The sequence below is a fragment of the Microcebus murinus genome, chromosome 5 (assembly GCF_040939455.1).
Source record: "Microcebus murinus isolate Inina chromosome 5, M.murinus_Inina_mat1.0, whole genome shotgun sequence".
Taxonomy (NCBI): domain Eukaryota; kingdom Metazoa; phylum Chordata; class Mammalia; order Primates; family Cheirogaleidae; genus Microcebus; species Microcebus murinus.
In genome coordinates this window covers 37,329,206-37,341,369 of record NC_134108.1, presented here as the reverse complement: position 1 = coordinate 37,341,369, position 12,164 = coordinate 37,329,206, and the positions used below count along the sequence as shown (strand labels likewise).

Genomic DNA, 12,164 nt, shown 5'->3' with positions numbered 1-12,164 from the left:
AAAATTCAGTGTGGCAAAGTTTCTTCTGAAGAATATCAGAAAAAAGCATACAGATATCTCAGGAGTATTGATGATGTTCTACATCTTAAGTTGAATAAAGCAATCATGAGTGTTTATTTTGCTGTTATGCTTTATAGCATACATAGAGAGTGTGTGTGTTTATTTGTATATCCTAAAAATTTTACAATAGCTTTTTAAAAAATGGCTAAGTAATAAATATGCCAAAACCAAAAAAAATTATATGTTCAATTGATGAGCATCAATTATCAATAGTTTCTCCAATGGTTTAGGGCAATGTGATAGTGATATTAGTCTTCATTTTATCATTCAGATTTTGGTATTTTCTTAACAGTAAATTTATATGCAATAGTCACTATATGTAAACAATTTATGTAGTTATTCTCTTATCCTCAACTGCCTCCAATGCCTTACAATGCATAAAATACCCTGTTTTAGAATGGCTTTTTTGGGTTGCAATGGCTCTCACCCTGATTGTGAGTTAGAAACACATTGTGAGGATTTTTCAAAATTCAACAATTTATGGCTACAACCCTAGAGATTCTGATTTAGTAAATTCTGGGAATTAATCTGGAATTCTGAATTAGAAATAAAAATTAGATGTTGTAGACATCTATGACTTTCCTGCTGGAACCCATTATTATGGCAGTATTCTTTTAGTTTCAGGAACCATTCCTTTTCTGCTCTAACATTGGTAATTTAGGAAATACTAACCCTTTCTTTAGTCCCAAGTGTGGACCTGTTCCTTATGCCGTGGCAAAGAGCATGCTGCATCTCTGTGGCCAACTGGTTGGTTCCAACAGGGGTGGGTTACTCAATCCTGATCATGAGAGTCAACTGCATTAATTTTGCAGAGACGTTTGGGAAAGAGTACAGGCTCCTCTCCCGAGTTGCTAAGGTAAAATAATTTTGGCCTCAAGCTTCTGGTGACCATAGTTACCACTAGGAGAGAAAAGCCTGCTTGACAGTGAAGCAAATGAAACAGAGGAAGAAAAGCAGTGTAAGAAGTGAAAAAAGAGGATTTACTAATAATATTATACGAACTCCTGTATCAAACCATTACTGAATCCAGTTCTGTTCTTACATCTTTCAATCAATTGAACCAATAAAATATCTCTTTCACTAAGCCAGCTTGAATTGGATTTCAGTCCCTTGAGAGCAAAATAGTTCTGATTAAGATATCACTTGAATATGACACACAGAGTTAGAACCACTGGTAAGATTTCTGTTTTAATCTTTTATTGTTGTTTTTAATTAATTTTTTCAACAGACCCTTTCTAAATGAAAATGCATGATCTGCAATAGGTAAAACTTTAAGCCATCTGCATTCAACTAACACACTGATTTCTCATGATTTTGAAACAAGGAACATTCAGAATCGCAGGGAGAAGCATCTGAGATACATTGGACCTAACAGTTTCCTACTCATACCCTTCTCTATCATTTATCCAATCTTAGGTAGAGGTAGGAATGTAACAACACCGAGATGATTCTTGCTCCAAGAAGAGCTACATAAAATGGTTGAGCCCGCCTTGAGTTGTCTCAGAGAGCCTTTTAAATCCCTCTGATGTTGGCAGCAAAATCGGATGTCTTGCTTTGTTTAGCCTGTTAATTTAGGCTCTGGCTTTACCCATTATTTTTTGTGTCATCCTAGTAGCTCTTTTACTAGCATGAGGTACTAAAGTTGCCTGACTCAGTGGGCCCAGAGCTCACTATCTTAACAACTACCTGGAGAAGTGATTGCATGACTCACAGGATCTCCTACCTCACCCTCCTCAGCCTTTTTCCTTCTGAGCCTATCTCCATGCTCACCATCTATTCTCTCTGGGCTAGACTCCCTTATCATTACAGATCTTGGGAAAGATCAGCAGAAGGTAAAGCAGCAAATTCCTCATGTAGCCTGATGATGGTATGCTATGGTGCAGTTATGGAGATGAGTTTTGATCTAGACTTGTTTAGAGGAAAGATCCAAAGATAAATGTATCTATTTAACAAGGTTACTATGGCCTACCTAGTAACCAATATTCTGAGGCTATGAATTTTAACAAGTTTAGTCACATTTCTATTCTCCCTCCTTTGTTCATGCACCCTATTTTCAGGCACCTGATGTGCAGCCTGGTGTAAACCACTGAAGCTGCCAGCAAAGATGGATGCAATGAAAGCTCTGGCACATAAATGTGTCCATCTATCTTACTCCCGATGACGCGATATAACCTTCTCAATGGCCTACTCCTAAAGTCTTGAATATTTATGATGCTTAAATTTCCTGGCTCTTCCTCATGCACTCTGACTGCAAGAGCTATTGTGGATTTTAATAAAGTAAGAAAAATACACAATGAAAGAACTAAGTTTAAATTTACTGGGCTTCTATTTTTGACCTGAGAGGCAATTTAAACACACAACAACTATTGGGAAAATGTAATTTGTTTTGCTCTAAGTAGAGGAGTCTCTTTCTCTGCCATTGACATGCACCAAGTACAATCTCATAGAATATCAGCATTCATATTTGTGTCCTGCTTACCCTTAAGGATAGTTTCTTATTTCAAAAAGCAAGTAGTTAGGAAGCAAGGAAATTAAACATAATGTAGAAGAGCTTCTGGTACTTTCCTTTAAGGCAAGACATAAATCTATAACCCATAAGATCACCATACCTCTAAAATTGAAGACTAGTTTTTCCTATCCAAATAACTGAGCATGCATAGCTTTGAATGACTACAATTATTCTTTCTTAACTTTAAATTTAGATGTCAGGAAAAGACATTATAAAACATAATTTCTTGTTAGGAGCCTATTATTGTCTTCTAAAATTACATATTCCAAAGGACATAAATGCTGCAATGATTATTTCTATATACAGATATATTATAGATGGAGCTTTAAGTCAGAATAAACTAAAAAGGAGATAGGTATATCCATTATGTTGCACTTAGGAGTGTTAGCATAAAAAAATTTAAAAGCTATATACCTGCTACAGAATTATACTTTCTGTGAGTGTTTATCTAATCTGTAAAGTCAGTGTCACATAAATATTAATACCAAAATAAGAAAGAAAAATAAAATTAGGTTTTCAATAAACCAGTACTTTATTTTTTAAAAAAATTATGGAAAAATACTATGATACCTATGCTGAATAAATACATATTTTTAACTTTGCTTTAAGAATACTGGATTTACTCTCTCTCTTCCCCCTTTTCTCTTTCACTCAGAAAGAGAGAGACAGTGAGTGAGTTTGTATGTGTGTATCTACGGTACTGAGCCTGGTTTTAACTTTGACTGGGGGTAATTATGAATAATTAAGATAATTAAAATTAATTTATTTATCTAAAAATAGAGTATATTTATGTACAATCTCCATTATTTATATTTTCATATTCTTTCAGTTCAATTTATGTATGATAACCTCATATGAAGACTCATCATCATCAAATATACAATGCCACAACTATACTATCTCATTTGCTCATTTATTCATCAAACTCTTCAACCTGGTCTTTTCAGTACATTTTACTAGATAAGGTGATCTTTTACACCGTTGCAATTACTTTTGCTGTAGAATACCCAGTTACATCGATCCTGATATTATCAATACTATGTAAAAGCTCCATTACAGTCATTTATTATTTTATTAATAAATTTTCATCATCAGTTAAAAGGCTGGAAATAATTTATGGATTATAGATTATTGCAATGTTGACATTTAAAAATAAAATTTCTACATTCTTTTTAAAAAGCTGGGTTGATGGACTCTAAGTACTATAATATTTTGAGACCTCATTATCAATTTAAAATACACATCGACAATCTCTTTCTTTCTTTTTGAAACAGAGTCTCACTCCAGTTGCCTGGGCTAGAGCACAGTGGCATCATCATAGCTCACTGCAAAGTCAAACTCCTGGGCTCAAGCAATTCTCCTGCCTCAGCCTCCAGAGTGAGTAGCTAGGACTACAGGCATGCAACACCACACTGGTTTTTTTCTATTTTTAGTAGATACAGGGTCTCGCTCTTTCTCAGGCTGGTCTCCAATTCTTGGGATCAAGTGATCCTCCTGTCTTGGCCTCCCGAAGTGCTAAGATTACAGGAGTGAGCCATTGTGCCCCACCCAACAAGCTCTTTCTTAACATTTGTGAATTCTTTGCCTTTCCCTTTTTTCTTTAACTTCATATTTTCATTTCACCTCTCACAAAATCTTATTCAAGAGCAAGATAATTTTATGCTTGGAAAAAATTTTTTTCTTGTTATACTATTATGATTCTCTAGAGAAAATAATGTGTATGTATTGAATTTTTAAATTTTTCTTTATATTCTGTGATTTCAAACCATATAATATATTAACCTTTATAAGAATGTAAGAATCTAAAGGTTAATATATCACAAATCTTCATAAACTATTATTAAACCTGAAAAGTAATTTTTTTAGAACACCATCTTTTTATGAGACTAATGGAGCCTTAAAATTAGTTCAGTGGATAAATGTTATTTACAGCTAAAATATGATAGAATTAATCAATAAAACTAGACCTATTTTTTACTTTTAGCGATACATATGTTGAGAGCCCTTTAGATATCTACACACACACACACACACACATACACATCTTATTATGGCAATGTTATTTAATGTTTTGGTCTTCTTCCAAATAATGTCAAAATAACATAAAAAACCAATAAGAAATGTACTTTCTATGATCTCTCAGCTGAGTAACTGATTAATACCATCTTTAATTTTATTGGAAACAAAGACTTGAAAAACACAGGGTTTGCAAAAGATTTGTTACTTTGTCCTCAGAGTCATTCATTTCCAGAATTTTGGGGAAGTAAAGAGGTCTTGTCAGACTTTCTAAATGACTATTAGATAGAGCTACTACTCTTCCATAGTGGTACCTTGAATTATCGACATATTCATAAAGTGCTGAGAAAAATTAAAATATTGTGAACTGTAATAATTTTGTATAAAATAATATTGTCTTATGTATTTTTAAATTTATTTCTTCCTTTGAATATATTTAATCTAAACCTCAGAGCTGCTTCTCACTTAATTTATGAAAAATTTTTCCCATGTTAAATAAGATGCACAGCTACCTTTTATTTTCAAACTTCTTACCCAAATCAAACTTTCTGTCAAAAAACTATCATTTTGTTTTTCAATTAAAAAAAGTTTTAAATTATATTTTGAGAAAATTGTGAAGAAAGCAATAAATTTTGCCACACATTTGGAAGATATGTTATTAAAAGTAGATTGAAAGATCAAAATAGTGTAATGTGGATTTGATATAATAAATTTATTTTAATAATAAATTATAAAAAGAAGAAAACCAATATTCTATTATAGTTTTATTTATACTAATATCATGTTATGTGTAGATAAAATTTGAAGTTGTTTATGAAACTGGAAGTATGATAAACACATTTGGTAACACTGAAACATATGTATACAGGGAATATAAAACTCTGATGTTTTACTTTTGTGAATAATTAAATGTTTCAACTATAAAAGAAATAACTAAAATAACTTTGTTAGTTATTAATGTTAAATTTTATAATGTATTAAGCAAAAGATAATATATGCTATAATGTACATACATTCATCCAACAGTTAACATATAGTTTTATTTTTAATAGAAGGTAGAAAATACATATAATATAAATACTGTATACATGATATATACTATATTATATACATACATGGACACATTCACATATATACATACATATAGTTAATTGGTTCCACAAATAGTATATAATTTAATTTTTGTCAATACTAGGTAGAAAATACTAAAGATTTTATATTAGATGAAAAAGATGAAGTTTGACTACAATTAGATTAAAATTTTCAGAATATATTTTTATAAGGTAGGTTTTAAGTTCCTTTTTGAAAAATATAGAATTAACCTGAAAGGAATCACAGAAATGCGGCATGCCTGGATTTATTCAATGAATCTTTAAAAGTTTAGTTTTCCCAGAAAATATTTAAAAGAATCACTAATCTACACTGTGTTGGTTGTTTCAAAGTGCGTTTTTCCCAAGACAATGACACTTCCTAGGAACAAGTATTGAGAATAACTGAAAAGAATTGCTTGCATTCAAATTTGTGAAAGCCATTTTTAATTTTCAGTATTTCCTATTGATGTTTACCCTCTTGAGACTACCTCTCAAGAGCAATGTACTCTCTCACATTATTCAGCTAAATAAGAAACAAAATCATTAAATGAAACTTGTCATTGCTCCCATCACTCCATCTCTGACTTCAGAACATCTTATTATAACACAGACCACCACGTGTGAACACCGTGTGTCTCACTTAGCAAATGTATGTATTAGATAGGGCTGGAAGGCCCACCGGTTAAGTGTCTTTTGGGTTGGCATTCTAGCAATTTAAAGATATGCAAAGGGTATTTCTTTATCTTTTGAAGTGGAGGTAGTACGATTAAAAACTTGGGGATGTTCTCAGACAGATCAATTTTAGGAAGGCGTTCAAATCACATTTGATTCCTTTAATGCTATTTGTATGTGTGTACACCTTATAAAGTGAGGTGTTAACATATCCATGGTGTGTACCCTGGTGTGGAAAACACTGCTCAACAAGACAGTTCCAGATATACAAAGTACACCCCCTATACACAATGAATATTTTTTCCAGGATATGTAGTTGACCATAGTATTTTGTTTTCAGAATTATAATTATTTGTATTTTAGCGTATTATGGGGGTACAAGTGTTAAGGTTACATATATTGCCCATGCACTCCTCCCTCCTCAAGTAAGAGCTTCAAGTGTGTCCATCTCCCATAGAGTTAAATTTTTAAATAATTATATAATAAAACTACACAATTTTCCAATGGTTCTGTGTCTTGGAACTTCATGTTGAAGTGTTTGGTAATATAACTTAATATATTAAAATTTTGACAAGTTGAAAAAAGAAATATGTATGACAAATAAAAAGACACTAAGTACTACATGTAATACCCTAAAGCTATATTTATATATAACAATATAAGCCACAGAATAGCATATTTTAAAATATCATCCATATTAATAATATGTTTAATAATCAATTCTGCAACCCTGAGATTAGTTGACGGGACCATTATTCTATATCAAATTAGAACTGCCAAACTTCACCCATAAATAACAAGCTGGTTGAATTTTTATTTTGGTAAGAATAGCAATAACTGGTCAAATAAAATTAACATTTTAAATGCATTTACAGAAAATAGATTGACACAGGGCAGTTGAATAAAAATATGCCACAGCCTGGTAATTTAGAATTTAAATATCAATAGTATAAAATGGCTAAATATAATTGAATATATTTGAATTGGAAATAATATTACTGAAGAGCAGGGGTCCTCAAACTTTTTTTAACTCTTTCTTTTTATTAGTTCAAATTCAGCTGAAGAACAAGAAGCAATACAACTCAACTGACATATACAGAGTTGAGCTTAATTTATTCAACAGAGTTAGCCAATGGATCAGTGAGCCTGGACATCAGGCGTGACACAGTGAACAAGACAGCTTTGGCCCTTCGAAAGCTTACGTTCCAATGCAAACAGCAGAAAATTTCAAGTTGGATAGATACTTAAAATGAACAAAGCAAGGCGTAAAGTACAAAAAAACAATGGTTTAAGCATTTCTATTTCTTCACAGATAACAGTTTGCCTCATCTGAGGGTGATACACATCAACTAGGTCAGTGGTTCTCCCAGTGGTATTTAGGAGACTGAGGCGTTGGTGGTGGTCCCATCATAGTGGGGGACTATTACCAGCATTGAGCAGATGCTGCAGGGACAAGAGATGTCCTGCAGAGGGGTTTGTCCCACACAACGAAGAATTATTCTGAACCCCAAACGACTTTCTAATGTCCTGCTGGACATTTATATAGGACCCTACATCTTGTCTGAGAGAGTTTAATTCATTTGTTCCCTTTGAGACAATCTGTAATTGGTTTTGTTCTATTATTCTTATTTCAAGTAAGGAAATTTTCTTATTTCCTTGGCCATATACAGATAAGGTATATGGTATGTTATGATTTATCCTAATGACTAGGTTTTATTCTAGTGTCCCCCATACCTCTAATCATTCATTTTCCTGTACTTCACAGGAAGCAGCCTCTGATCGGCTCTTAAATCCAAACCTATTCATTGTAAGTAAGAGTAAACAATCTATTTCAGGTCAATCTATTTCATGTCATAGTCATTCCTGTGTATTTACATATTGAAATTCATTTTATTTTCATTATAAATTTCTTACCTTCTATTTCTCCATTATAATACAGTTAAGGCATTACATTGATTTTTAAAGAAATTCATGTGTGTAAGTAGATTTTATCGTCTATGAATCATCTCAGGACAGCAAAGAGGATGTTACAAAATATCTGCTCTACAAAGGATGAATAGGTCTGGCGGTGTTTGTGGTTGTCACCATGATCAGGGGTGGGGATGGAGGTGATACTGGCATTTAGCATGTGAAAGCCAAGTATGCTGAACATCTTGCAATACATTGGACAGTTCCTCACAATAAGAAATTATTTTGCACCCTACATGAATTTTGAATGTCTCACAAGACATTCATGTATGATGACAGCTCGTCTGCAAGAATATAATATTTCCTCATTTTATCCACTACAGCAAGCTGTAAATTTTCTTGCATACTATCTGTATTTCAATTAAGGTAACTTCGTTCTGTCTCTTATCATATACATATAAATATTATTATATGCAAGTAGTTGTTATATTCACAGACATCATTGACTTTACACATCCAAGATGGAACTCTCAATCTGCCTCCCTCACACGCATCATTACCTATATTCTGTGTATAGGTAAATGGTGCCACCATCCACCCATCCGCACAAGCAGAAATCCAGAGGTCACCCTTAACTCCATGCTCTCCCTCAAATACACATCTAAACAGTTCCCAAATCCATTTTTACCTCTTAAATGTCTCTTTTCCCTTCTAAGTTGTGCTTCTACACAAGGCACTCTGGCTTTCTTTCAGCCATGTGGCTCCTATTTTCACCTAGTTCAGTAGTTCTCAATGAGCACTTTTGCCTTTTATTTTTTAAAGGGCAAATACAAATACCTCTTCTTTATTATCCTCCAACTCCACTTCAGAGGTAACATGCTCTACCTATGCACAATTTTATAAATAAGTTAAAAATTAAATAAAACTAATATTAACATAAAAGAGAAATAAAAGGTATATAACTTGGGGATAACTATGCTAGAAGATCTGATGAAGTGGTCAGATGTTTACACCTAGTTATAATGAATAAATTTGAACTTAAAAGAAGGCAGGAGATCAGAAACTAGTTTGTGCAAAGAAGCATGAGAAAATGAAAAAGGAGAGATATGAGTGGACATCAGAATAAAAATTAGGAATATAACAACTTACTTGCATATAATAATATTTATTTGTATATGATAAGGTCCTCAAACTTTTTAAACGGGGGACCAGTTCACTGTCCCTCAGACCATTGGAGGGCCGTTGGAGAGTGAGGTGCACACTCCACACATGCACACTGTGGGCTTGGCATGAGTCGGCTGCTAAGCAGGACAGGCAGTGGAGCAAAAATACCTGGCGGGCAAGATAAATGTCCTCGGCAGGCTGCATGTGGCCCATGGCCTGTAGTTTTAGGACCCCTGCTGAAGAGTCATTTAGATGGATGAAAACAAAATGTTTTAAGAGATTATCGTTCAGGATTACCAAAAAAATTACTTCTTACATGAAAATTTTAAATATAAAAATGGGTAAGCCGGGCATGGTGGCGCATGCCTGTAGTCCCAGCTATTGGGGAGGCTGAGGCAGTAAGATTGCTTGAGCCCAGGAGTTTGAGGTTGCTGTGAGCTAGGCTGACGCCATGGCGCTCTAGCCAGGGCAACAGAGTAAGACTCTGACTCAATAAAAAAAAAAGGGTAAAATAACCCATGATGAGATAAGAATAAGCTTATAGAATTTCTTTCCTAATAATATCAAAAGCATACTTTTAGATGTAGAATGTGTATTAGAAATGTTTTATTACATGATACATATTATTGTAAAGCTCTCTTTGCCTCTATGTCTCTACAAAAGAAAAGCTTATACATAAAAAATAATAATTACAATGAAATATATCTCTGTTAGTCCACTTTCAACTGATGTTTATTATTACATAGGCTCTGTACCCAAAATTGGATGCATAAGATGTTTACTTAAATGTCCATTTTTTCATGTAAATTTGTAATAATACTATTAAGAAAATACATTCAGGTGATATTAAGTCAGTTCTCTCATTTCGAGTATGGAAACCTTCAGGTCATTAGTGTACATGTATTTAAGCAAATATATCCCTTAGACTGTTTGACTAATGAGCATTTCTGACATTTTTAATAAATATCCTAAACAACTATTTAATAGTGTTTCTGCTGAAAATTTGATTTGGTGAATCAAGGCAGTCATTTAAGAAGCAATAATTAAATAGCTTTGTGTGGATTTGCAATTTATTCTACTCATTACATCAAAGTTAATTTTAAAATCATTTTAAAAGAAAATTTAAATCAAAAGGAAAGAAGAGATTTTTTTATTAAATAGTAGATATCAATTTATGGAGAATATGACCTTATGATATTCTGTGAAATTCAATTTATAAATATAAATGAGAAAACAGTATTATCTGCTTTTCCCCTCTTCCATTTCCAATTTTAAAAAAAGCACATGTGCATAAGCTGTTATTTCCAGATAATTACTAGCAGTTCACTTAAAGTTTAACTATGTTCTAGTCACCATCCGTTGGAGATCAGCTATAAAAAGACCTTGTTTCTGATGTATAGATGTTTCTAACGTTGTTTTTAGATTCTAATCTAGAATCTCTAAACCTGAAGTTGATGGCTTAAGTTTGTCTTGAGTTCTTGTGTCCTCATCCTGAATTCATGAGTCAAGAAACTCTTCCTATCTCCTCAGAAAGCTTTATAAAAAACAGATTCGTTTCTGCATGCCGCTAAACAAAATTTTTAAGTTGGGTTTCACTGGTTTAATTCTTTTGTTGCTGTTGCAGAAGCTACAAATTCTAACTATTCCTGCAAGGAACCCCTCTACACCACATCCAAGCATATCTAGGTGACTCCACTACTTGGGAATGACACATAATTCACACTGACTAGATATGCCCTTGCCTCCAAGATGGCTATGCTTCTTGCTATCTCAGCTATCCTGTCCCATGGTCATTGCTTAATATGCAAAATATATTGACAATAAAATAATAAGACGAAAAATTTGAAATCAATAAATTTGTCTATGGTATGAGAATAAAGATCACTGGCTGTAAAATTCTCCCCTCTTTCCTAAAATTCCAACTCACATTGGTCTGTGTATGGATAGATTCACACCAATCTACTGAAGAAAGCATCCAAAAATAATCAACTGAAAAATAGCGAGATCAGCTTCATTGGAAAAATTAAGTATTTTTTTTTTACTGACTATGCACCTTAATATAATCTTTAAATAAAACCTCTATATTAAAAATAAATTCATAAAACTCAAGTAAAAGATATTTGAGTTAAACTGATAATCAACTTTACCATAAAAGAAAATAATTTTTTTTCAAAAGTGAAAACAACTTACCTTTTTTTTTAAAGGGAGGCTCCTCTATTTCTCCTAAACCAAGACAAAAACAGTACATTAGAAAAACTTTTTAGCATCTTCACTATTTTCCCATTTTCTTTTGTTCATTTTATTTTAAAAAAATCTATTAGTTTTGACAATTATACTCCTTTTATTACTTTGCTTCCCAAATTCCAGTTTTTAAATATAAACTTTGTATGTACTTTTATTTGAGATAGTTTCATTTTTATGAGTTCAATAAAATTGTGGCAGTGATCCAAATTATACATTATAGGTTATATATCATGTTAATTTCAGCTCTCTGTTGTTCATCTTGACCTCTCAGTGGGGACAAAAAAAAATTATAAATTCAGACAAAGTTATAGAAGAGGCTCTAATACTAAAACCTTTCCTGGTACTCAAGGCTGAATACCTGATTTCTGATGACTAATACTAACCCTAAAATAATGTTATCTGAAAGACAGAATCACAATACTTTGTTCTTTTCATACCCATTTAATGGCACTTTTTGTGTGATTTGGCTTGTCTATTTCCTTTTATTCATTAATATTTGA

At 32.7% G+C, this 12,164-nt stretch overlaps 1 protein-coding gene across 19 annotated transcripts in view; it reads right to left on the bottom strand.

Moving 5' to 3' along the window:
- The window catches only part of TRDN (triadin), a 385,153-nt gene that overhangs the window by 301,947 nt on the left and 71,042 nt on the right, over positions 1-12,164 (bottom strand). For all 19 annotated transcript variants that reach the window (XM_076003004.1, XM_076003010.1, XM_076003005.1 and 16 more), the window contains exon 4: positions 11,611-11,643. In XM_076003004.1, the coding sequence (XP_075859119.1) occupies positions 11,611-11,643 (33 nt within the window). The remainder of the gene's footprint in view (positions 1-11,610; positions 11,644-12,164) is intronic.